This window comes from Cololabis saira, chromosome 20 (genome assembly GCF_033807715.1).
Source record: "Cololabis saira isolate AMF1-May2022 chromosome 20, fColSai1.1, whole genome shotgun sequence".
Lineage (NCBI taxonomy): Eukaryota > Metazoa > Chordata > Actinopteri > Beloniformes > Belonidae > Cololabis > Cololabis saira.
The window spans coordinates 22,905,574-22,933,530 of NC_084606.1; the positions used below are offsets into that span (position 1 = coordinate 22,905,574).

General features: G+C 44.3%; 1 protein-coding gene across 1 annotated transcript; it reads left to right on the plus strand.

Annotated features, from left to right (window-relative positions):
* Nucleotides 1–7: 7 nt before the first annotated feature.
* Nucleotides 8–27,957, plus strand: dthd1 (death domain containing 1). The gene is made up of 10 exons (XM_061710179.1): nt 8–401; nt 5,767–6,259; nt 6,755–7,085; nt 20,353–20,532; nt 21,034–21,300; nt 22,198–22,331; nt 24,154–24,443; nt 26,330–26,583; nt 26,794–26,851; nt 27,535–27,957. Exons 1-10 carry the CDS (start codon nt 8–10, stop codon nt 27,843–27,845), a joined length of 2,712 nt encoding a protein of 903 aa, XP_061566163.1. The 3' UTR covers nt 27,846–27,957.

Sequence of the window (27,957 nt, forward strand, 5' to 3'; positions counted from 1 at the left end):
CATAAGCATGGACACTTATCTGCATGTGACTCATCGGACCAATGGAGCAAACCCTTCCTGCAGCGCGAGGGGTGAGGACAGTCTTCTCATCACATTAACTAGACCTACTGAAGGTGTGCAGAGCAGCGGGAATCATCATGAAGAGCCAGCGTGTGGGAGCAGAGAAGAGACAAAGCTGTGTCCGGTGGAAGATGCGAAGGCAACTGAAAGAAAACGTGGGAGCATTGATGAAGAGAAGGAGGAGAAAGGCTGCAAGCAGAAAGTTCTAGAAATGTTGAGGGAGGTGCAAGTCTTTCATTCAGACAAACTGACAGTTTGGAGAGACACTATCAAAAAATGTGAGTTCATGCTCAAGAAGGGTCTTCAAAGGAGCGATGAACAGCAGCATTCAGCTTCAACAGGTATGTGGGCTTTTGCATCAAGTAAAAACTTAACAAGACTATGGATGGTTTAAAAAACACACAAGACCAAGCACCTCCTCTTTGAATCCTATGATGCTGCTTTTTGTGAGTGTGTAAAGACATAAGGTAAAGCAAGTTTATATGTACAGTACATTTCACGTACAAGGCAATCTAAAGTTCTTTACAGATTTCATTGTAGAATCTGAAATGATAAAGAGTGTTGATAAGACCTCTAACACCATTACTTATGTCTTTCCCTCTTGGCATTGTGTTAACCCATAACTGAGTGTTCCAGTGCATGAAATTCCCCAAACATCTGCTTTTATAGACATCTGCACACTTTGTGATGATCATTTATTTAAAGGTATAGTCAGTAATGTTGGAGAGCTAGCAAGATTTGAAAGGTGCACCTCCTCTAAGCCCCACCCCCTCCTCCCCCTCCCGTCAGCGCTCCGTCCAAAGCCACGCCCCCACAAACTTTGGGGAACGCGCATTTGCAGGAGTCGAGTTTTCCAGGACATTTTGGACAGCACATTTTCAACAAAACTACCCCATGTCTCATTCACCTGTAAGCGAGGCCGGTTTTACGGGGGGCAGGGGTGAGCTGTGTCCATCCAAACGTGCGTCCTGCCCACCCAATCAAAGTTATGGGGATCCTTTATTTTTTTTAATATAATAATTTTAATAATTTAATTTCTTTATAAATATAAAAAAATATTACAGAATATCTGTACCGGTTCTGATTGTATGGGCACTGCACATAATTTTTAGACACAACAATGAACGCATACCGCAAAAGTTGTGTCTCTGCGGAGGGACCCGACGTCCCAGCAAAATGAGCACAACAGAGAAGTGTTCAGAACAGCAGACAGAGCACACACTGAAGGCTGATTTATGGTTCCGCGTTACACCAACGCAGAATGGTGCGCTCTGCCGCTTACCCTACACCGTAGGCTACGGCGTACCCTACGGCGTAGCCATGGCAACAGAGCCTGCACGGCACCGCAGCGCACCGCCACCCGCACCGGCGCTCTCCGCCCTCGCCGCGATGGAGACGCCTCCATCCCCACGGACCCCCATACTGGGGAGGTGGTATTTTTGGCTACATTTTCTCGTTTTCTGCGGCATTCTTCAGCAAACGTGACTCGCCAATCCTCTGGTCCTCTGACCAATCCGTGCCACTCGGTGCGCAAAAAACAGATTGGTCAGAGTTTTTACAGGATTAAAGCTGTCAGAGAGGTCGGATTTTTTTCTTTCCTTTTTCTGAACACATTATTCACTGGATACTCTCAGGATGGAAGGACCATTTCACCCAGTATAACAATAAATGTTTTTGAATACGATTACAGACTATACCTTTAAGGTCTGATGTTTAGCAAAACCTTGCTGCAAGTCACCGTCTTAAAAACTATCAAAGCAGTGAGGGGGTACTTAAGGGGCTTTCACATAGAGGGCGCACAGCGGCAGCTGCCGCTGGCTTTCCCATTCATTGTGTATGTGCTGCCGCCGCGCAAGGGCGCAGGGCGCATACCGCCGAGCTGCCTCCGGGTTGCCGCGGCGGCAAGGGCGCAACAGGGCGCAAGAGGGCGCAGGCTGCCACGGCGAATTTAACATTTTTTAGTTTCAGTGTGCGCCCTGTGACGACATCTCGGCGGTGTCCAATAGGAGAGAAGGTGGTGGAGGGTGAAAAAAAACTGGCAGCTTGTAGATCAGAGACAATCAACATGGAGGAAACAATGATCTTGGCTGTGAGTCTGTGAGGAGCTGTGATACGAGACTGCAGGCCTATCGTGACATCAATAAAAAGGGACAAAAGTGGAGAAAAATCTCCCAGAATTTGGACATACCAGGTGTGTTTAAAAGTGGTAGAAATGTGATATTATTTTGCTCTTTTAACAATAAAATGTTAGTTTAAAATAAAATATAGCATTTCCATGCCTCACATCAAGATCAATTGAATCATTTATCAATATATGGTTATGAAAAGACCACGTGTCAATACTTTTCTAAACTGAAGCACATACTTTACTACATGTCCACTCAGTATATCTAAAAATCTAGATGACTGACATGAGCTAAAAAACAACAACATAGTTCAGAAAGGTTTTTTTAATAAAATATGTTGTTAACTATTTACAGTGGATGACTTGAAGAAAAAATGGAAAAACTTGAGGCACAGATATATAAAGGAGAGGAAGGGATGCCAGGCGTTCAGCTGCAGTGATGAAACCTGAAGTTGGTTGATCCTGCTGAGGCTCCAACTCTCCCCAACAGGCTCAAACTGCTCCCTGTTCAGCCTGAAGTAGACCTGGTCATCATGGAGCTGTAGCTCCCCAACGAGCCTGGATTCCCCCAAATCCTGTCTTCTCATGAGGGTTTCATGGACCCTCCTTGCTGCTGCTGCTCGTCTCCTCCTCAGAAGAACTAAAGCCAGGGCTTTTCTTTGAAGCAGGGACAGATGCATTTTGCAAACCGAGCTGTAGCTACTGTACGTCCAAACGAGTGGGAAAACGGCGCCAGACCGAAAAAACTTTTTTTCGGTCACCAAGCAACTTGCAACAAATATGTACGCGATGTAGGCTACTGCTCTGCGCCCACCTTGCGCCGAGTCTGCGCCGACTCTGCGCCCACCCCGGCGGTGTGCGCGGTGCAAACCGCGTTCTATGAGAAAGCCCCTTTAGTATCGCCTGAATGATTTTTTTTTTATTTTCCCCTTCACTTTTGTCAAATAAATAATGGTACAGTTGGTAGAGTGAAATAAAGTTATGTCATTTGTTGACCCACTATTTTGCACAGAAAAAAATTGTGTCTGTCTAGACTTCTGATCTGTATAAGTACTAAAAACCAACAAATTAATTAAAGTGGATGATTTCAATCATCATGGACATATTACTGTATGTAATAGAGTTATTGTAAAAACATATTAAGATATATCTGCCTTTAAAGGCCATATATTGCGGTAACTGAAGTCAGTCAACTCACAAACTCCCAGTCCAGCTTTCATAACACCATTCTGAATATTTATTTGGGGATGACTGATTCTGAAAATGTGTAATTCAGTCAGCCTTTCAGATTTGCAAGGTACCGTGACATCCCAGACCCAGATCAGGGTTCACTTATCCAATTTCAGCATCTTTATCGTCACCTGACATAACAATGACGCTGCAATTGTGATCCCTTAAATGTGGGTAGCAAAAAGCTGTAAGACCCATTAATAAATACTTCACTCCACCCATCTCCTGGCGTGGAAGAGGGGTGTAATCAGGGGTGGACTGGCCATCGGGCATACCGGGCATTTGCCCGGTGGGCCGATGGTGATTTTGGGCCGGGCCGGCCCAAAAAAAAAAAAAAAAAAAATTTTTTTTTTTTGCCCGGGCTGGCCCAAAATCACCATCGGCCGGCCCGATTTTGGGTCGGCCGATTTTTTTTTTTTTTCGGCCCGGGCAGGCCCATCGGCCCATTTGATTTAGTTTTTTACCTGACAACAACTGGTACCACTGGCCGATTGGTTATGATGAGTTAGACTGGTTATGGGCTGAAGTCAGGGCCACCGCAAGGGGCCTCGCGCCCCAAGGGGCCTCAAGGGGCCTCGCGCCCCAAGGGGCCTCAAGGGGCCTCGCGCCCCAAGGGGCCTCAAGGGGCCTCGCGCCCCAAGGGGCCTCGCGCCCCAAGGGGCCTCGCGCTATGGGCCGTTTTTTTTTGTTTTTTTTTTTTTTTCAAAAATTTTTTTTTTTCATTTTTTCCCTTATAAATATCAACAGTCACATTCCATTACAGACCTAAATGTGTACTAGTCTGTTCATATCAATAAATATATGTGCAATGATGCACGTGTCTGTTATACAATACAACTGCGTCAGACCAAGCGCAGACACAAGCTGCTCTGATCCAGACGGTGGAGTTGGAACAAACTGTCACACAATGTCGAGAGAACGAGACAGGATCAGGAAATTTCCATCAGGGGATGAAAAAAGAAAAAAAACTAAAGAAAATGGAAGAGTTTAATGCCTCTCTGAAAGGCTCGTTTGATAAATTTGTTACAAAAATCACCGATCCAACCGGGTCTCAAGCAGCCGTGGGGCCCCGCGTCGAGGCAAGCCAAATGATAATGAGGCAGGGGAAGGTATCCAGTATTTTGCTAATTGGAGAGTTAAAATTGCGCATATAGACACCCGATCCGACCCGAAAAACCCAAAAAATTTCGCGCGAGGGTCCCCCCCGGCCATTCCACACAGGGCCTCGCAAGTCTCCCAGGTAGCTCTGGCTGGAGTAGTCACAACATTAGAGCGCGGGGCTTATTATTGATATTATTATTTATACTATTTGAATAATGATGAGTTCATATTCAATATCTTATATATTCTATAAAACTAAATTAGCAACTCAAAATTTAAGTTGCTTTTTTGACAGGGACAGTGGTGTTTGGATTCCTGATTGTCACTAAATTTTAATAATGCTGTGATTAATAGTGGGTGGGTGAAATAATACATCAATCTTTTTGGAGAAATGTTTACCTACAGTGATGCCATCGCAGCAAAGACTTTCTGTATATATACAAATATTGGAAGAACCCACTGTTTAGGCAATTCATGGTCATTAGTTAGTAAAAACAGAGGCAGGGCTGCATTCCCCCTGTTTAAAATGGTCAAATATGATGATATCAGCCTGAAAATCACAGGACTTATCTGTGGTGGTGAAAGAAGTCAGCAGTATGAATTTGAAAGATGTGTGAGCATCCCTTCATGATAAACAGAGGGGGAACGCATTCTGACAGCAGTATTTCACGCTGTCAGAATGCGTTCCCCCTGTTTAAAATGGGTTAATATATCATTGTAGATATCTGAAATGTTCTTTTTGACTAGGAAGAATTGAATTACAGATATCTGCAACACATATCCAGTCTAGCTATTAAATGTTAAAACGGCTTGCCATACAAGTTTGCTGGTCTACTCAGAAACAGTAGTAAGTACATCTATAACGGGACTGGGGGGGATGGTGTAGGTTTAGGTTTATTAGACAAGAACATACACACCAACAAGACAGTGTACAAGCGGTGTCACATGAACGTTTGTTTTCATTCATAGGCTTCATTTTCTTTCCATCAATACCTGGTGGGCCGGTCTAGGCTCAAAATGCCCGGGCCGATTTTTTGTCCCAGTCCAGCCCTGGGTGTAATGAACTGGACTGGGTGACTCTGTCCCTTTAAAAAGGTGCTTTTGGATTGTTTACCTGCAGACAATGACCAAAGAACGACACAGATATTTAATCAAGGCCTCAGGAAACTGTATCAACTGATGAAACAAGGCACAATATGTCTCCTTCAAATACTGATTTTGCTCACTTTTTTTAAAACTTTCATTTTCAGATAATACAGATGGTGAAACCTGGCCCTGTTCATCATCCCTCGGTTACATTTTCCTTGCTATCGGGGAGGATCTGGAGAACATTAGTGACAAAGTGGGCAAAATCAGGACAAAGCTGGAGGCAGCAGTCCTGCAGCTGTCTGCAGACGAGGCCCCCGCTCTGGCTGCAGAGCTTCAGGTGTCCACGGACACCGCAGTGCACCATGAGGATGTCAGGAATCATCAACCTGAAGACCAAGCTGTGGATGGAGGCAATGAAAGCGTTACAGCCCCGCCGCCTAACGCCGACGAAACACATGACGCTGGATTGAGCTTGAGTAGCTGCCACAAGGAGGAAGACATGGGTGAAGTATTACAAGTCAAACCTCAAGTGAAAGAGCTCCCAGAGAATCGCCTTCAAAGAAAGACTGATCTACAGGAGGAGACAGAGGAGAATGGAGAGAAGAGAAATGACAAGAAAGAAGGCGAGAAAAAAAGGGAATGGATTTCTGTTGGGTAAGCTGAACAAATCACCAACTTTTGCCACATGAGGGAAAAAAAGAAAGGAAATAAGTCAAACGTTTGGCATCTTGTTCTCTGTATAGAGTTTCAGAAATCGGACGTCATTTCTGTTGCTTATAGATACCGAAACAAGCTCTCTATAAAGCTTTATCACACAGCCCACACATGTTGACCTCCTGGGCTCTACACACACACACACACACACACACACACACACACACACACACACACACACACACACACACACACACACCTGTTTCTAACAGTTGACTGCCAGGTCAAAGCCTGCATTTGTTCGGAAGCCAACAACGGCGCTCCAATGTCTCAGAACTTTCTTAAAGTCTGTGCATGTTTTAAGCCTTTAACATTTTTGAGATGGCAGCAGTCTTTCTTGTTTGGTGAAAATTTGAACTCGCCTCCAGTTTGCATCTGCAGCCTAAGACGCCCTTGGTATTCAAATAAACATGTGTGTTTTAAAACAATGTTTAGGCTGACGGGTCAGCTGGAGGACGGCCACTCTGCTGTACCAGATCAGTGTTTTGTCAGAGTACCTGCTGGCGCCGATAAAGCCCTGAGGTGCGAGCCGGCCGACACCCTGAGCTGCTTGATCGTAACCGGCTCGGAGGAGCTGCTCAGCAGAGTGATCCACATCAAAGTTCAGGACGGAGCCAGCTTCCCGTTCCCTGCGACTGTGAGTTTGCCTTTCCATGTGCAGCATCGCAGCAGCTACAGGGACCTTGCTGTGAAGGTGGTCAATGAGGAGAGGAGGGTGAGCTACATCACACCCCTAACCACCGAGGATTCGTACAGGGGCCACAAGGTAAGGATGTCACATCCACTAAGTTTGAAAATCTCTTTTACCACTTATTTTTCATTATTTGTTGTCCATTTTCTTTTCTGTTTTAGTCATGATTAGATACTGTTTTAAAATGTCAATCCAAACCTTGATTTAAGAAATTTGACTATTCAAAGAACAAGCTTTAAATATAAATTCACATTTTCAGACATAAATATAATATATATATATATATATATATATATATATATATATATATATATATATATATATATATATATATATATATATATATATATATATATGGGTTTTGTTTTTAGAATCTCTCTCTACAAAGTCCGGTGGAATCAAAGCCCGAATCATTAACCCTCCACCACCATGCTTCATAGCTAGTATGAGGTTGTTTTGCTTTCCAAGTGTTGCACCCTTTACTAAAGTTATCTCTTTAGTCTTGAGTGTCCAAAGAACTTTGCTCATGAGGTATTTTGGTTTTGATCAGATACAATTTTGGAAAAATGACTTATGTTCTTTTTAGAGAGAACCCAATTTCTCCCCCGGCAACCCATCCAAAGAGACCATATGAAGTTGAAAGAGTCTGAAATGTAGCTTTTTTGTTCATTGGTATTTCTCTAAACATGATACATAGCCTACTGAGCTGAGGATAAACTTGCTGGGATGTCTTCATCTAAACTGCCAACTGATATTTTCTAGAAATAACCTTATAACGCCCCCAGATTATTTGCCAAACAGTTTTTAAAATATTTGCTGATGTTTTTCCTTCATGGCGTTGTGTTAGCACACACCTGAACACTTCAGACTAGCAAACTGCCACAGCTCCTGTTTTTACAGAGATGGCCAAACCCACTAATGCTCCATTGATCAAATTAATTTGATTAAAAGGCAAGAGAAAAGCCTTACATCTGACTGCAGTATAATGTGTCCCAAGCAGATTTTACTAACTGTGTTCAAGATTTTGTCATTTATCCCCACAGTTTCCATTGACACAGGTCACATTTTTTCAGTATGCGTTTCATCGAGCAGCCTCAAAATATGGAGAATGCGCTTTTTGCATGGCCCAATTAAGATTAAACTTTATAAATTCTAGTGTATGTATTATGGATATATCTGTACAGTCCACTGTGGCCACAGTTAATGAATCATGTGCATGGTCTGCAAAATTGTTGCACATGCTATGAATTGTGAGTTTGAGGGTATAGTATATACATATTTACTTTTTTTTTGCTGTTGCAAAGTCTTCATCTAAGGTGTTTCTGTTTTAATGTTACCTCATACGGGCGTAACACATCTTTTCATCCATCTGTGAAGTTTAGTGTTGTGGATTATGTTGTTTTTATGAACGTTTCTATCTGGGTGTATATGGACTTATTACTGTAGATATTTAATGGGATAAAATGCAAATGTTTGATTTCATCTGTGAAAGTGGCATGTTATTTATTTTTAATGTACAAATGATGTGATTATTTTGATTTCTGAAATACGACAGCCTTGTGTCACAAGATAACTGTAACTATAACCACAAATAGACAATAAGGTATCTTATGTGACCTATGCCAGACAGACGACAGACTGAAAAATTGATTTAGTGACCCTGTGGAAGACAAAAAAGGTACAATTTACTGTAGCTTCATAAAATGCATTAAATCTGATTGTGTAAAATCTCTGCAGAAGAGGCCTCTGTTATGACATCACAGAGGCCCCTTCTGCAGATAGAAGCCTCTGTGATGTCATCAACTGTGACAAGGGCATTGTAGAATTTTAACCGAAATCACAACACAAACTGAACTTGAGGGGAAAAGTACAAGACTGCACCTACAGAGTCTACCGTTTGTTGGATAGCACAATAGTTTACCAGCTTCACCCATTTTTTGGATCATCATCACCATGTCAAGAGGAGAGAGCCGATCCAGCATGGTAAGTTACTTTTACACAAGTTTAACCTAAATCTTAATGTCAAGGACAAAATTCCCTTTCCCAAAACTGATATAAAAATATTTGAAATTGATATTTTCTTTTCACTTTTCCATCTGACTTCAATCCTAATCGAAATGTTGATTTATTTTCCTCATTTTAGCCCTTTAAGTGACAATTTGATTTTAAAATGTCACTTTTTTTAATGACATTAAACAGAGCAACATAAAATTAGTTATTTTCCATATAATCCATGTTATGGGACGGCAATTTCTTTTTCTTCTTTCTCCATTTTTTTAAACAATCCGTTTTAAATATACCAAAGATTAGTAATAAGATTGATTTTGTCACATTAGGTGCTTTTTTCAGTGTCAGACTTAAGAGTTACGTGTATGTGTTGTCATAATGTTTTTGCACAGGATTATAAGAGAGGCCGTTATGACATGAGGATAGAAATGGAAGCAAAAATAAAGGACTTGGAGGAAAAGATGAAGGCCATTGCTAAAGTGATGGTCCTCAAGGAGAGGGATGCCTGGAAAAATAAAAAGCTACAGCTTACTCAGGAAAACAAAGCCTTGGAGAAAAAGTTGTTTGTCGCTGAACATGAAAGCAAAGAACTGATGTTCGATCTCAAAAAAGCGAAAAAGGACATTGCAATAAGAGATGACAAGATCATGCATCTTCGTCATCGTCTGTTTGATCTGGAGGAAAACCGAGTTGAGGGCGTGAGCTCTCGTCAGCAGAGCCGCTTTGCCCACAATCAGACTGAGAGGGCGAGCAACATCACTGAGTCCAGTAGACTCAGTGACACAGAGAAAAGGTGGAAGGATAAAGTTACTCAAATGGAGGAGCTGCTCCGTGAAAAAGACCAAGAGATAAGCAGGGCCATATCGAAGAGGCGTAGACGCCTACAAGCCCATATTGACACCTTGGACCAGCTGAACAAGACGGAGGCAGCCCTGAAAAAGAGTGAACTGGCCTACAAAGGCCTCACAGAGAGCCTTCAGAAGAAGCAGGCAGAGACAGAGGGCTGCTGTCAAAAAGAGCTCAAGATGAAAGAGCAGACGTCCCACATGGAGCTCTCGGCTGCAGCCCACAATACTGGGAGAGAGCTTTCCATGGACGCAGACAGTGCCACAGCACGGCAGCTGGAAGAAATAGAAATAAAAGAGATGCCACTGGCTAAAGAGAAGTGCTGCCTCCCCAGGGAAGGTGAGCCGATCCATGGCATCAAGAAGCAAAAGCTTCTGCTTCAGGTATTCTGACACTGCCTTGCTGATTCAAATTTTAATTTGACTTATTTTTATCGTTTTAGCCCTTTAAGTGACAATTTGATTTTAAAATGCCGCTTTTTTATGACATAAAACAAAGCAACATAAAATTAGTTATTTTCCATATAATCCATGTTATGGGACGACATTTTCTTTTTCTTCTTTCTCCATTTTTTTTAAACAATCCATTTTAAATATACCAAAGATTAGTAATAAGATTGATTGTGTCACATTAGGTGCTTTTTTCAGTGTCAGACTTAAGAGTTATGTGTATGTGTTGTCATAATGTTTTTGCACAGGATTATAAGAAAGGCCGTTATGACATGAAGATAGAAATGGAGGCAAAAATGGAGTTCTCGGCTGCAGCCCACAATACTGAGAGAGAGCTTTCCATGGATACAGACAGTGCCACAGCACAGCAGGAAGAAATAGAAATAAAAGAGATGCCACTGGCTAAATTGAAGTGCTGCATCCGAGGGGAAGGCGAGCCGATCGGCATCAAGAAGCAAAAGCTCCTGCTTCAGGTATTCTGACACTGCCTTGCTGATTCTAATCTGAATTTGACTTTAAACCTCAAGATGTGAAAAACATGTCTCTTTTTTTTTTTTACTTTTCAGAATCTAGAAACGGGGAAGTTCGTCTACAGGAAGACACTGTTGAGGAACCGTGGTAGCTTGTCTGCCATTCATCCAGTTTAGGGCGGGAAACATTGGCTCATCAGTCATTTTACCTGATATGTCCAGCACCCCCATCCCTCCAACCTCCCACTTACAAGTTTTTTTAATATGTAATAGTTCTTCAATACATTTCATTTTCTTTCATTGATTCTTCATCTTGGCTCTTTGTTTGTGTTTGTTTGGGCTTTTAGTTTTTTTTAATGAATAATGACGTGTCAGATGTCGTGTTGTTTTTCATCCAATGCTGTATTCACCCTATATGCCTAATTTTGAAGATGACATTTCAAAAGTCCAAACATTTTCTTAGGTATTAAAAAAAAAATCTTAGACATACTTTTAGTAAAGGTCTGCAGTATCCACAGGAATCCAGTACAACAGCTCCGTATACAAGCATATCTTTACAGCTCTCCTGGAAGGACTCCAAACGAGGGCCTAAATCCGATTTGCTTGTCTGACTCAAATCTGGAAGTGGGAAAACAGCAGTTCTCCCACTGATCACTGGAGGCTGAGTCCAAAATTGAGTCCATTTCATTTCACCCCCACGTTAAAATATTTACCTACAGCAGAAATAAACATAAATGATTTCGGTCTCCATGGCCAGATTTCACATGCATGACACCTGTACCTGTACCACATCATTTGAAATTATATAAAGCAACTAATGTGTGTATAGAGGCGAGGTCTTGTGGTTGGCAGCTGGCTGAGTTTAATGGCTAGTTGTCACCACTTAAGCTAAAGCTTCTAAGTTGTGAATAACGGTGAATAGTTATTCTGTTGATTGTACAGCTGGCTGTGAGGTGACCTAGACAGGTGTGATGATGAAGCTTAGCTAAGCAGGGGGCATCACTTACTTTTGACCACAGATGAAGGCTGATACCTGTGCTAACTGGTGCAAAAACAGCCCTCCTCAAGCCGAGCCACCATCCACGCTGACCTGAAATCTTTCCCAACAATTAACTTTACTTTGACCTTTGCTTGGACCCATCTGACAAATCCAAAGGCTGCGGTTATTAGCCAACCATCAGCTCATCCTGGTCCTTGTTCTGCTCAATCAGAGCTCTCATAGCCCTTGTCTCAGCCCTGGCAGTACTTGTTTTTTTGATTTCACATGGGTAGCATCAACAGAAATGGGGATGGATTGAATACATTTGATCAGAATAACTGTAAATTAACATTAGTTGACATCCCGGTTCATAGGTGGAGCCCAGTGAACTCAGTTAACCGAGCATCCGCTTGTCAAGGTTGTGTACCCAATCACAATTTCATCCATCCTCGTTGCAGCTCTGACAGTACTCATTGCAAATATATTTTCACCTGGAACAACAAAAATTATTAAACAAATTTGTATCCCAGGGAATAGACAGAGCCCTGTGGACTCAAAAGCCGTTTCAGTTAGCGAAGACAACATAAATGAGAATGGATGCACCAATTTGATGAGAATGTAAGGTATCAGCAACATAGTTAGCATGAGCTACCCAGCAAGTTTTGGTAGTGATGGTAACTGAGCAAAGCTGGGTGTGTTTTAGCTGGCCATTAACCGGGATTGGGCACATGGCACCACAGAGACCAAAAAGACACTTCAAAAACACACTTCAGAAACCTACAGATTATCTCCCAGGGGGTTTACACAGTCTTTGCCTGCAAGCCATCCCTCTACTTGTGTTCTTTTGAAACAGGTGTAACAGCTTTATGTTATGCACATCTGAAGCAGACCAAAAACAGCATGGTGTGATGTTTTTACAGACCTAGGTGCACTCAAAGAGTTTGCAACTACTTCAGAAATCACAAAAGTTACCAGAGAAATGAAAAAAATTGTTTCTTCGTTGGTGATCACTTCAGAATATCAAATTGCTTCTGAAAAGTAAAGATTTTTTTTAAATCTGCTGGCTTTTTTTTGTCAAACAGTTTATTTTCCTTTATAGACTAAAATTTGATCTGGCTTTTTTTTTGTTATTTCATGTCCTGATACATAAAATTTTAGAAGTGAAAGTACGTGTACTTTCTGTTTCACATGACGGCAGAAAGAAAATACTAACAAGGTTTTTACAGTATGCCTTGAGGAAGGAATCCATCATGATTTACTTTTCACCCTTGACTGAACCGTTAACTCTTCTTTGTTGTTTTCTCTGTAGTTTGGGAATTTAATGTCAAATCACTGATTTTTCCGTTTCGCTGTCACTGAGCGCGTTTACATGGGAAGTCTCATTCCTCTTTAATTCAGAATTAAAATTAAACCCGATTTAAAATGAGTAAAAATTACCATGTAAACACCTAATTCCGAATGAAAATGGCCATTCCGAATTAAACTTAATTCCGAACTAAGTGGCTGGTTTATTCCGATTTTAAATCCGAAAAGAATAATCCCGCGATCATGTATACACTCAAGGTGGTCAAGAGCAGAGACGATTTATTTAATAAATAGCTTGGAGGACCTGGAAATGATTAAAAGAAGAGATGGCAGGAAACATAAAAATTGTGAGCTTTTCAAAGTTGTAGCGGCTAAGTTTGTTTTTCTTCCGGTAGACGTAACTTCCGGTCTGCCCCCCTATCCAATCAGAACCTTCCCAACCCCCAGACCTTAAAGCGACACTACGTAACTTTTCCACCTTAATATCATATTTCCAGAGTCATTGTGATGGTACATCAACTTCCAACAGGTTTAATGACACCTCTGTCATGGTCTGAGGGGTCTGTATCGCCTTCACTGGCACTATGTAACTTTGAGGAGCATGGTAGGAACCCTGCCAAACTAAAAAACTACAAATCTTTACGGCTTTGACTGCTTTACGGCATACGTCACTTCCCCCTCCTTCCCGATTTGCAGTCGAGACGAAAATGGGCGGGGCGTGGAGCGCAGCTCCGCAGAAGCTGGTAACCCGTTGCTGCGTTATGGCTGCAGCTGCTCCATACAACAGATGTGGGGAAAAGATCGATAATGGTTTAACTTTTCAACGGTTTCCTGCTCGGAGGCAGAACCACGCAGGCCAAGTATCTGATATAACAAAGTAAAAGAGTGAAAGAGTCGTCGGCTCGCTTGGATCGCGGCTGTAACGACCAAACCTTCCACACAGTAAAGCCTGAATTATGGTTCTGCGTTAAATCGACGCAGACCTACGGCGTAGGGTACGTGGCGACGCGCAACGTACGGTGCGTGTCGCTGCGTACCCTACGCCGTAGGCTCTGCGTCGATTTAACGCAAAACCATAAATCAGCCTAAACCACAAACACTCACACAGACCGGGTCGGATCAAAACACAGGTTTTATTCCCCACTTCGCCAGCTAAACGCAGTTGCTGGCCAGCTCTCTGCGGTGCAATTAACCCCAATCTTCAGATAAAACTAGTTTGTTGAGGAAAAAATATTAATTCTTATTTGTAGCTGCAGAGGAAAAAAATAATCTCACGAGGAAAACAAAAATATTGCTCACGCCTCGAAGCCTCTTCAACATAATATAGCAGTCAAAAAAAAGAAAAGAGAAGTAAGAGGGATACAAAACATGTACTGTATGTTGTACTATTATACTAATTTATTGAAACACATGGCGAGTCAAACATTTACCAAAGCAGCTTCCAAACACTCCTAAACAAGGTAGCCGCAGATGGTGGTTCTGCAGAACCGCGGCAGTAAATCCTTCTAAAGAGTGGCGCTCCGACGAGGAGCTCCATTCTTCAGTAGGGATTTCATATGGATCCAGACCGTTAATAATCATTATTTTCTCCATATACCGCTCCCTGGCTTCCTTGTTTAAGGTATCCCGGTAAATTCCAGTTCCTTTCCAGCAGTTTAACATCTTTTTTTTGCGTTCCGTCTGTTCACTTGGTGAAACAAAAAAGCGTCCCGTCTTCTCTCAAAACAAATGCACACGACGGGACAGGAGTTTTCCGGCATTACGCGCGGGTGCTCATGGGAAACGTAGTGTTCTTTCTGGTAAAGCACTACCGCTTTTGTCCAAAAGATGCCGCCAAACTCAGAAAAGCTGAAAGTTACGTTGTGCTGCTTTAAGCGGAATTGGATGAAGCCGATCAAACGTGTTTTCCATGTAAACCCTCACTCACTCACTCATCTTCTCCCGCTTATCCGTTACCGGGTCGCGGGGGCAGCAGCCTCAGCAGGGATGCCCAGACTTCCCTCACCCCAGACACCTCCTCCAGCTCTTCCGGGGGGAGTCCGAGGCGTTCCCAGGCCAGCCGAGAGACATAGTCTCTCCAGCGTGTCCTGGGTCTTCCCCGGGGTCTCCTCCCGGTGGGACATGCCTGGAACACCTCCCTAGGGAGGCGTCCAGGAGGCATCCGGTACAGATGCCCAAGCCACCTCAGCTGACTCCTCTCAATGTGGAGGAGTAGCGGCTCGACTCCGAGCTCCTCCCGGGTGACCGAACTCCTCACCCTATCTCTAAGGGAGCGTCCAGCCACCCTGCAGAGGAAACTCATCTCGGCCGCTTGTATCCGCGATCTTGTCCTTTCGGTCACTACCCAAAGTTCATGACCATAGGTGAGGGTAGGGGCGTAGATTGACCGGTAAATCGAGAGCTTCGCCTTTCGACTCAGCTCCCTCTTTACCACGACGGTCCAGTACATCGACCGCATTACTGCGGACGCTGCACCGATCCGCCTGTCAATCTCACGCTCCATTGTTCCCTCACTCGTGAACAAGATCCCGAGATACTTGAACTCCTCCACCTGAGGCAGGACTTCTCCACCCACCCGGAGAAGGCATGCCACCCTTTTCCGGTCGAGAACCATGGCCTCGGTCTTGGAGGTGCTGATTCTCATCCCTGCCGCGTCGCACTCGGCCGCAAACCGCCCCAGCACATGCTGGAGGTCCCGGTCTGATGAAGCCAACAGGACAACATCATCTGCAAAAAGCAGAGATGAAATCCTGAGGTTCCCAAACCGGATCCCCTCCGGCCCCTGGCTGCGCCTAGAAATCCTGTCCATAAAAATTATGAACAGGACCGGTGACAAAGGGCAGCCCTGCCGGAGTCCAACATGCACCGGGAACAAGTCTGACTTACTGCCTGCAATGCGAACCAGACTCCTGCTTCGATCATACAGAGACCGGACAGCCCTTAGTAGAGGGCCCCGGACTCCATACTCACTCAGCACCCCCCACAGAATGGCACGAGGGACACGGTCAAATGCCTTCTCCAGATCCACAAAACACATGTAGACTGGTTGGGCAAATTCCCATGAACCCTCGAGCACCCTGCGGAGGGTATAGAGCTGGTCCAGTGTTCCACGACCGGGACGAAAACCGCATTGTTCCTCCTGAATCCGAGGTTCGACTATCGGCCGTAATCTCCTCTCCAGTACCCTGGCGTAGACTTTCCCCGGGAGGCTGAGAAGTGTGATCCCCCTGTAGTTGGAACACACTCTCCGGTCCCCCTTTTTAAACAGAGGGACCACCACCCCGGTTTGCCACCCCAGCGGTACTGTCCCCTTCCTCCATGCAATGTCGCACAGGCGTGTCAGCCAAGACAGCCCTACGACATCCAGAGACTTGAGGTACTCAGGGCGAATCTCATCCACCCCCGGTGCCCGGCCACCGAGGAGCTTACGAACCACCTCGGTGACCTCGGCTTGGGTGATGGATGAGCACGCCTCCGAGCCCCAACCCTCTGCTTCCTCAGTGGAAGGCATGTCAGTCGGGTTGAGGAGATCCTCAAAGTATTCCTTCCACCGTCCGACAATGTCCCCAGTCGAGGTCAACAGCTCCCCACCAGCACCATAAATGGTGCCGGCAGAGTACTGCTTCCCCCTTCTGAGGCGCCGAACGGTCCTCCAGAATTTCCTCGAGGCCGACCGAAAGTCCTCCTCCATGGCCTCCCCGAACTCCTCCCAGACCCGAGTTTTTGCCTCCAAGACTGCCCGAGCCGCGGCCCGCTTGGCCTGCCGGTACCTATCTACTGCGTCAGGAGTCCCACCGGCCAACATAGCCCGGTAGGACTCCTTCTTCAGTCTGACGGCATCCTGTACTTCCGGTGTCCACCACCGGGTTCTAGGATTGCCGCCACGACAGGCACCGGAGACCTTGCGTCCGCAGCTTCGAGCCGCCGCGTTGACAATGGAGGCAGAGAACATGGTCCACTCGGACTCGATGTCCCCCGCCTCCCCCGGGATCCGAGAGAAGCTCTCCCGGAGGTGGGAGTTGAAGATGTCCCTGACAGAGGGCTCAGCCAGACGTTCCCAACAGACCCTCACAATCCGTTTGGGTCTGCCCGGTCTGTCCAACCTCCTCCTCCGCCAGCGCATCCAACTCACCACCAGGTGGTGATCAGTTGACAGCTCAGCCCCTCTCTTCACCCGAGTGTCCAAGACATGCGGCCGAAGGTCAGATGAAACGACAACAAAGTCGATCATTGACCTCCGGCCTAGGGTGTCCTGGTGCCACGTGCACTGATGGACACCCTTATGCCTGAACATGGTGTTCGTGATGGACAAACTGTGACTCGCACAGAAGTCCAACAACAAAACACCACTCGGGTTCAGATCGGGGAGGCCGTTCCTCCCAATCACGCCTCTCCAGGTATCACTGTCATTGCCCACGTGAGCGTTGAAGTCCCCCAGTAGAACAATGGAGTCCCCAGTTGGAGCACTATCAAGTACTCCTCCCAGGGACTCCAAGAAGGCCGGGTACTCCCCACTGCTGTTTGGCCCGTAGGCACAAACAACAGTGAGAGACCTATCCCCGACCCGAAGGCGCAGGGAAGCGACCCTCTCGTTCACCTGGGTGAACTCCAACACATGGCGGCTGAGCTGGGGGGCTATAACCAAGCCCACACCAGCCCGCCGCCTCTCACCCTGGGCAACTCCAGAGTAGTGGAGGGTCCAGCCCCCTTCAAGGAGCTGGGTTCCAGAGCCCAAGCTATGTGTGGAGGTGAGCCCTACTATCTCTAGCCGGTATCTCTCAACCTCACGCACAAGCTCCGGCTCCTTCCCCCCCAGCGAGGTGACATTCCATGTCCCCACTGTGAGGGTTGATGTCCAGGGATTGGGTCGTCGAGGCACCCCGCCACGACTGCTACCCAGCCCACAATGCACCGGCCTGCCATGGTCCTTCCTGCGGGTGGTGGGCCTACTGGAAGGCGGACCCGCGTCGCCGTTTCGGGCTGAGCCCGGCCGGGTCCCACGGGCAAAGACCCGGCCACCAGGCGCTCGCCTACGAGCCCCGACCCCAGGCCTGGCTCCAGGGCGGGGCCCCGGTGACGCCGATCCGGGCGACGTAACGGTCCTTGTTTTTCTTCTTCTCATGATAGGCTTGTGAACCGCTCTTAGTCTGGCCCGTCACCCAGGACCTGTTTGCCATGGGAGTCCCTACCAGGGGCGAAAGTGCCCCCGACAACATAGCTCCTAGGATCACTCGGGCACACAAACCCCTCCACCACAGTAAGGTGGCGGTTCAAGGAGGGGTCAAACAAATCAAATCAAACGTGTTTTCCATGTAAACCTCAATTCGGAATTATTATTTCCATGTAAACTTGAAGGAAAATAGTTTAATTAGGAATTATTTAATTCGGAATAATTAATTTTGAATTAAAAAACATCATATAACCGTGGCCATTGAAATTTGTTGTTAGACGACTGCAATAGCATTGCGTATATATTCCTGCAACAATTATGCCTATTTAGTGTTACATGTACCAGCTGCTGTGACTTTCTTTCATCACCACACAGCTGACATGACATTTAAGTCTTTTCAAAGGAAATATTTGAGGCAGTTTTCCATTAGCAGTGGTCTGGGTACTGCAACAGTTTGAAGGACCAAGGAGAAAGTTGGCTTGTCATGATTAAGTTCTGTTTTATCCCTAAACCCCCCTAACAAAAACCCACCAAATACTGGCATGAAGGGTCCAGTTTGCCAGTTGCTGAGCTTCCTTAGGTCCCACAATGCTAGTACATAAACAGAGAGAGAAACTAATTAGACATCTACTGCAGTTGTGTTCGTTTAGTTTCTTTGCTCCCTGACACATCAGAGCACATCTCTTTCCACAGCTGAGAAGGCATGATTGTAAAGAAATCATGGTTGGGCTTAAAAGAAAAAAAAAGAAAGAAAAAGAAAGGCCATTCCCCGAGTTTTAAAATTGCCCTTGAGAATATTCTGTTTTAAAACACCAAGTGACCTCATTTATAAAGCTTGTGTGCGCACAAAACTGGGCTTGAAAGATGCGCTTGCTATACGCAAAGGTTGGGATTTAAAAAAAAAAACTTAACGGGAAAATGTGCGTATCTCTATGCAAACTTTGATCCTAGCGCACGAAGATATGGGGAATTGGCGACGCAGACGGTGAGGTGGTGAAATGAAGCCAGATTTATTGTCATCACATATCAGACTTGTAATATAATAGCGCTGATCGTGGCCCTCTGTGTTTGAAGCAGAGCGTCAGTCAGGACTCGGCCACTTCCAGCTGCGTCATGCGCTTGGATCGCTCTGGTGCTGCTGGTGCTGCTGGTGCTGCAGCCGCGGTGCAGGACACGCCGTGCCGGGAACCTCCTCGTCACCCACCGCTTCCAACTGGAGAGTGACTGAGGACATAACAAATAAGTGCCGGGCCACTCACCTCTTGGCGTCCACCTTCACCGCACCACATCTTTTTTATTTCTGCCACAGATCTGTCCGTGGCACTCACAGCGTTTAGCGCAGCAACGACGTGCCGCCACTCACTTGCTTTCTTTTTGTTAGTGATGCCACTACTGTGACCACCAAATAATGTCGTTTTCCTGGCCTCCACCTCATCCACAACATGTCGATCTCGGTCTCCGTGAAATTTAGTGGCACGGTTGCCTGGCTCAACACGTCTCATTCATTCTGACGCACAGCAGAAACAGACTGCAGGCAAGCGCTGCGCATGCTCAGCAGGCTCATTTATATGCAAATACTTTCATGAAGTGCTTTGCATTGACCATTCATGTCAGAAAGTGGGCGTGTAGAGGGCGGGATATGAGGCGAATTCACATGCGCAACCTTTCAGGTGGACTGTGATTTATAAAGAGAACATTGCGTGCAGGTGTGCGTGCACATGGTTTTATAAATCAGGATTTTTTTGTGTGCACGCCATTTTCGGCTTTTGGGCCAACGTACACTTTTAGTATGAATCCTACGCACTCTTTTATAAATGAGGCCCCTGGCCTACTTTATTATGTGGAGGCGACACGTAAAGATTGCACGTTTTGGTTAAATGTGTGTGTAAAATGTATTTGTAATGATTCAAAGCTGCAAATATAGCTGGAATGAGTTGTATTTCCTTTATGGAAGATCTAATACTATTAGTAAGAAATTAGACTACTTGTAGAGATGCTGCTGTACTTTGACCTAAGTTGGATAACCATCAAGGGGAATGATTAATTCTGCCAAAAAAAAAATGTTATAAGATATTTAAGAACTTTGCCTGAAACTTGCACTTTGTGTCTTGAACAGGGTACTTTTGCAGAGGTGAAGGTGTACTCACTGGGTCTATTTGCAGTGGTTTCCTGTTTAAAAAGAGAATATTACACTATTCCCAAGAGAGGTCTGTTGCTGAAACTCCCAATGGATCCCCGAATCTGTCTGAACTACCTCCCAGGATCCTTCACTGCTCCTGTAATGGCACAAACTATGGTATGCTAAAGTATGATGTGAAAATGATGGGATGGTCATCATCACAAATGCGGACGGTTATACAGTAGTAGGTTTGCAAAATTGAGAAATGACATTGAGAAAGAGGAACGGAGAGCAAGGATTTAAAAATAATTCCAAATTTGAGATACAAGCAGTTTGTAAATAAACATCATAAAAGCATGAGGAATGTGCAGACTGATCTTAATTAAGAGACTCAAGCTGTTGCAAATGTTTGGGATTTTTTACGAAAAAAAGAGAGCGAGAACATCTGTGACCTAAATTTGATTTGACATATGAGTGCAATCACTGTTGAATTAACTTAACTTCTCATGCCTGATCAAAAAATATGAGTTTCCACTCTGCACACCTCCCTTTGATTAAAAACAAGATCCTGCTGGCGAAATTAAAGTGTCAGAAAAAAAGGGTTGTCTTATCCCTCAGCATCTCTGTCCAAATTGCTGGTTAAATTGCCTGTAACAGCTGTTTCCTCATCTGCTTCAGATCCAGCCCGTGGATGCTGTTCTCCTGGCTGCCGTCAAGTGCAGTAACGATCTCTATAAACTGGTGCTGTCTGCCAGCCCACTGCTCTACCTCACCCACCCAACCTCACAACCCCTTAGGAGACCCCTCACAGTGACGCTTCCATGTCCACCAAACCCTGGAAAGAGGAGAGAGACGAGAAGACACAAAGAGCAAAACCACCAACATCAGTCCCACGGTTTCTCCCTGCTTCCTTCAGACAGAAGGAGGTGTGTTACATGTAAATGTGTCCAGATTTCTGCAATCTTAGTATGACAGGACAAAGAACCATAGGAGACTGCACATGTAGTGGGTTTAGAGGGGAAAGAAATGGTGACAACCCCTCATTAATTTTTCTTGCGTGTACTAGACCATTATGTACAGACGTCCATTCATTTCTATGGGAACCTCTAAAGTAGTTGCAAATTCTTTGCAGTGTTTTTTTTTGGTGGTCTTATTTGTCTCATGTGTGTTGACAAATTAGAACATATCAAGAGAACGTATGTGCTGTGCAAGCTAGCATTAAAAAACCAAGGAGCTAGCGGCTTATTTCTTTGAAAAACAAACTTCTTTAAGTTATTTGCCTCTGCAGTGAAGTTGTAGAGGCTACAAATCTAAGCTCCTGTAAATATTAATGCTCCTAAGCAGCGAAATTGCATCAGAGTATCAAGCCAGCCATTTATATCTGCATTTCCTTGCTTGGAAGACGTGGGGTATATAGCGTATTTCATCCAGATTTACATAGAGCATATGGACACAAGGCGTCAAACTGTACAGCAAAACATTTCCATTAAGTCGTGCCTGGCAACTAATTTGAGTTTTCTCCTCTCTTGTCTTGTGACTAGTAAGGGTAATTAAGTAATTTGGCACGTTCATTTCAATTTCTGTAAGCACTTTAGATGTCGTTATTTTTAAGAAGAAAAGTAGATCTGCAACAAACTGTTGCAAGGTAAGCCTATTACGCATGTAGCCAGCTACTTTGAAATATTTTGATGGGAGCATGTTCCTACTGTAGAAATCGTTTGGGAGTCCTTTGGCCTGAAGTGCCATTTCAATGAAAATGACTGTTTGGTACCTATAATGAATAAACACATTTCTTGGTGTAATCAAAATGTTTGCTTTACTTCTTCCAGAATCTCTGTGAAGTCTAAAGAGACGTCTAACGAATCACTGGCGGTTCTGGGCTCAAGGGACAAACAGTGGAGTGTCCTAAATGAAGTCACCGTCAGGAATCAGCAGAACGGACTGGCGTCCTTTGACCTGCTAGAGAAGTTTGACAGGTTTGTAGTTATATGACTTTGCTGTTGTAGATGTAAATTTTAACAAATCAGATATATACCTTTTACCTAAATATGGTCTGCACATAATTCTTTTTAATAACAAAGCAAAGAAACCATTTAGAGTGGTTAGTTGGTTTAATTTGTTACAGGAAGAAGGATAATCAAGTTGAATCAACCCTCTATTACTAAATGCTAATGTGTGTAAACCTTGACAAATGACAAAGCAGTTTTAATTGAGAACATGAAATACATTTCAATCAAAATGGCTAATAATGTTAGTTCAAAAGTCAAGTAGCGACATCAGAATAATTTGCTATTTTAAGTCTCTGACAGGACTCAACAATGTAGTTCCATTTAAGCGATATTGTGGCTAAGGTCCTCTCAGAGGAACCAAGGTGATTTTAACTTCTTGTACACTGCATGTACAAGAATTGTATTAAAAATGACTACTTGTTCCGGCACATCCTCCCATTCACTGTGATGCCAGTTCTTGCTGCATGTAAGTCTGTAAAAGTCAAATATATCTTACAAATATGTGACTATTTGCTCTATTTCTGTTGGTACGACAAGAGAAGCTGACGTTCCTCTGAAGGAACAACATTCAACGCAGTTTTAAAAAAATGTATCAAGCTATTTTATGTTTCTTTCTCTCATTTTCTAATATTGTCACACCTTCTTAAAACACTGAAAAGACATTCTGGCATCCCACATACACATCTCCATCCCATGCTTCTGTGATGTTTATGCTGGTGACAAAAAAAGAGGGAAAAAATGTCAGGATTTGTCTGTTTACTTTATTTGAAGCCACAGCAAGCAGAAGTAAACACCCATTTTGTAGCGCAGGGATTTTGTTTTCCAGAAAAGGTAATATATAAAGCAATGACATCCCTACAGAGAAGAACTGGTGTGGTGGGTGAAGAGTGGAGTGTGAACAGATAGGGCACAATGAGAAATGAGATATATTGGACAGAACTTATATCATTTCACGGGGCAACAATTTAACCCAGAATATCCCAAAACCAAAAGCGAACCTTCCGGTTTCATGACCTCAGAGCTATTTGATTAAACTCAGGCAACAAACCAATTTCTGATTAACATTCTGGTTACATTTTTTATATCCGTGGAGCACATTTCATTTTATGAGCCTGCACATTTTTGCAGAGATACAGTTGCAAAGATTGAATGCAAATACTGGAAAGAGTTTAATGCCTCCTCATTTGTTTATTTGTTTTGTTACGAAAAAAGCAGTTAAACTGGTCATTCTTCTCCATTAAGTGGGGGGACACCACTTAATGGGATTTATTTGCAAAGCTAAGTGTCAAATTTGAACCAGTAACACTTTATGAACGGTATCGTATGGCCTGAGTCAACGGGACACGCAGGGATTTACAACTATTGTTGAGATGCTTTTCATTTGACTTATGAAGAAACTAGAAATGCAAAGCTCAAACTAAAAACCAGACTGAGAGGAAAAGCTTTTCCCTACTTAAATAATTGAAGAAAAGCAAGAGATGTTTTGAAGTCCAGACCTTTGGCCTGTCAGAATAAAAATGCATATGTTTGTAAGAGTGAAGACAGATCTCTTGGGGAGCAATGTAAAGAGAAAATAAAAGTGTCTGTGTTGGAACCTTGTTATATCCTTCCTAAATTCTCATTTTCATCTTCGCTCTCCTCTAAATCAGCTTCCCCAGGCAACAGAATATGCACACAAAGTTGTGTGGGATCTTTATCCTCTTCTTAAGTAAATTACCTGTATTCTGTCACCTGATAACAGACATGTTGATCTAACTTCTCATATTTCCCTCTGTCTGGGTGCTGTCAGCCTCCTCGTGGTCCGTCTACTCTCTCCTCTGCAGCCTTGTCATCTCATCTCCCTGGCCAGAGAGCTGGAGGAGGCGGTCTGCAGCCACGCCGTCACCATCGTCCTCCAGCGGCGACAGGATGACCCTCACACTGCCCTGGTGGCTGCCCTGCCCAGCAGGGACCTCGGCTGGGAGCTGAGCAAGCTGCGAGCTCGGGGCCTCGGCGGCCTCGTGGAGACCTCGCCGGAGATCCGTATGTGTGAAGGAGATCAGCTTCTCCTGCGTTTCAGTGGCAACATCAGCTCTACAGGTAGGGTGCCAGGCCAGCTCACTGGTTTTATTACAGGACTACATTGAAAGGTACGTAGGTTTGCAAGTCTGACAGTTGAAGCAGAGGCGTGAAAATCAATGAAAAAAGGCAAGTTTGTAACGGTTAAGTCCTTTATCAAAGGTTTGGGAGTTTGATGGTTCGATGTAGTTCTTTAACTGTTCCTAGGACTGAACTCTTCTGGACAGACATCTCTGTTGGAGTCACTCTCCCAGTATGGGGGTCACGGCCCCTCCAGTTCCCACTAACACCAACGTTGCTCTGTTTCCACATCTTTTCTATGTCGTTTTTCAACCTTTTGTAGTGGTGGAGCATCTCTTGATTTTGCCCTCTCAAAGTTGCCATTTCGACTACATGTATCTCCGCTAGCCTTCTTCTGGAGTTTGTCCACCACCATACTGTCCAGGCTGCTTCGCCGTCACAAGTTTATCAGTCTGGATTTGGAATTCCAACAGCATCTTTCCTTACTTTATCATTTTCTAGCATCGTTGAAGGTATCTCCCATCTTAACTTTAGTCTGCACGGATCTGTACCCTGTTCAGCTACTGTTGTTGATTTGGATCGTATCAGGGACATCCTTGCACAGCCTGGCTGACCCCAGCACCTACTGCTCTCATTCTCAAGGCCTGCTATGATTAGTGCATTAACCTTTCAGTGGTGGAAGCTGTGCAGGACGCTTCTCTTTCCATGATGGTTCCTCCTCTTTCTCTCTTCCTATAGACATCAATCTCCAGCAGGGTATCTGGCCAGCAGGGTATCTGATTGCTGGAAAGGTATCATGTCTGTGTCTCAGAATTGTTTTTTTTCCCACTCAGCCAGCTCTTAAGTGTGCCTTAGTCTTTGGAAGTAGATCTCCTTACAGCCTCTTCATTGCTGCCATTTGCTTGTCTGAAGAACTGCTCCACTGTCTAAGTTCAACCCCTTTGACTATGATCATTGTGTCTCTCTTTGATATAAAGAAATACAATTATCTAGTCCGTTACAAAGAAATTCAATTATCTTGTCTGAATGATTAGATAAATCAGAATCTGTAGCTTCTCCTTGTGAACATCTGGCCGCAGAACAGCAGTGGGGACAGAACATCTCCTTGGTGTTTTCTGCATCTAATAACATCTGTTAGCTTATCCAACAGACTACTACTGATCGAATCATTGAATTGTGTGTGTTTGCGAACAAAAAACAAATGTAGTGTGTGTGAAGTACACACTTTTTGGCTGCCTATTCTTTCAGTTTTCGTGAAGGTAACGATGTGTCCATAGTCTTTTCTCCCTTTTTCAATTGCTTACAGTGGACTTAGCAACAAAATGGAACGTTGTTTTACCAGATCTGACGCACTGTCCATTACAAACGTGCCTCTGAGCATCTTTTGCTGTCCATCCTGCACCCTGGCCTTAACTACATTCAGTGTTTTCAGAATAATCTTTCAGATATTAATACACAGCTTATCTATCATTTAGTACTGTCAGACACTAGCGTTAAGCGCTCAGAAAAAACTACATTATAAAAATGTAAGAGTGACAGCAGTGGAAAAGTCAGAGTCCTGCTTTATATGTCCCACATGAAAACAAGCTTGTTTTCCCTGTTCTGGCTGCCACATGAATGCATCCCTCATAACAAAGTACATGTATGGCATGTTTACAAATGGAACATGGATAGTGTTTCCTTCTTTTTTCATTTTTTTGTCTTCACCTGTTTTTGTGACTGACAACACCCAGACAGCAGTTACTGTAAAGTCTAGGCACTGAAGTAAGAAAATCTAACTTTAAAACTGACACTTTCGATTTGTAAAATGGGAAGCGATTTATTAAAGGAGCCATTTTAATTAAAGGAATTGAAACCATGACTTTTCACACATTTTCGTCTTGCAGCTTTTGAGCAGAACAACATAAATGAGGTCAAACATGAGCGGCTCACCTTTCACAGTCAGCGGAGGACTCGCCTCCTGCTGCACCTGAGTGAAGTGGACCCGTTTGGGAACTACAGCTCGCCTCACTACAAGGGGACGGTCCTGTTCTATAAAGTCAGCAGAGGTCTGCTGCAGTGGGGACGGGATCAAGCGGTCCTGCAGGACACCAAGCTCCTCGGAGAGCCCATCTGCAAGCTGTCCCTGACTTTACCAAAGGTGATGAGACAAACAGAGTTCAACATTTGACTTGATATTAAAAAAATAAATGAATAAATGCCTTTATTTTTTTTATGATTAAAATGTTTTATTGATTTTCCATCACTTGATCAAGCAATTCACATGTCCATAATATGACCGTTTACAGCAATACAAAACCAAAATGCCTTTATAATAAAAGACTCATTACAGAGTTCTGTTTTATTCCAGAAAGTGAGACGAATTCATCGGCCCGTCATGGCCAGGATGAAGTTATGTGACGAGACAGGTGGGTGACTCATTCATCATTCAGGTCAGGTTACTTTATTGATACCCAAGGGTAAACTGGTTTTGCAGTCGAGAGTTAAACAAGCAGCAGAAAACAGACAATCAGTTCAGGAACAAGACATTTAAGAAGAACACATACACATAAAACAAGAGACGGCTTCGGCTCGACAGAAAGTGCTGCAGTTCATGAAATAAATATAAGAGATAAAAGACATGAGGCTAAAAAAGAATTAAAACACCAAGAGCAAAATTTCCTCCAAGTTAGGAATGGATAAGAGCAATAAGATAAAAACATTGTAAAATACATCGTGCTCCGAAAAGTGACTTGTGCAACTTTTGTGCAAACTACAGCTTGTTCACCAGTGTTACTGCAGCTGGAACAAAGCTGTTTTTATAACGTTTTGTTTTACAAAATGGGACTGTAAATTCTGAATTCATCCACCCTATTTCTTCCCCATTCTCCGTTACTTCACATCCTTTTGGATTATTGTAGTCTCCCTTGAAACAAACTGACAATGCCTCTTTTATTAATGCAGTGCAGTCTTTGCTGGTGTCTGTGTTATGAGGTTCAACTTTCCCAACAATTTTATCTAAATATAATTCAGCACTTTTTAACACATTTCAAAAACTAGCTGTTTTTATGGGTTAAAGTAGGAACTGCTACTCTCGTTTCCAACCCAGCAGAGTTCCTGTCAGATGATCTTCTTCGCTGGCTGTCTGAGGAGCTGTCGCAGAAGGAGACGGCTCTGCTGGTGTCCTCCCTGCACCTCCGCCGCAGTGCCGCCCAGGTGGTGAAGCTCCGGGCCGGGGATGGCCCGTCGGCCCAGACCTTCCACGTCCTGGCCATGTGGAGGAGAGCACTGCCCGCCGCCCAGCACCAGCCCAAGGCCTCCCAGCTGGCTCAGTGCTTGGCCCAGAGCGGCAGGCCGGACCTGGCCAGAGAGGTGCTGCTGCGACAGGCAGACCTCGCTGAGATGAGGAAGCTTCAAAAGTAGACTTTTATCAGTTGTGCAGGGCCAAAAGAGTGGATGGTAGTGCGTTAGTTATCCACAAGAGGTCAGCATTAGACTTAGAGATCAAGCAACTGTTTTGACTCGTGTATCGTGC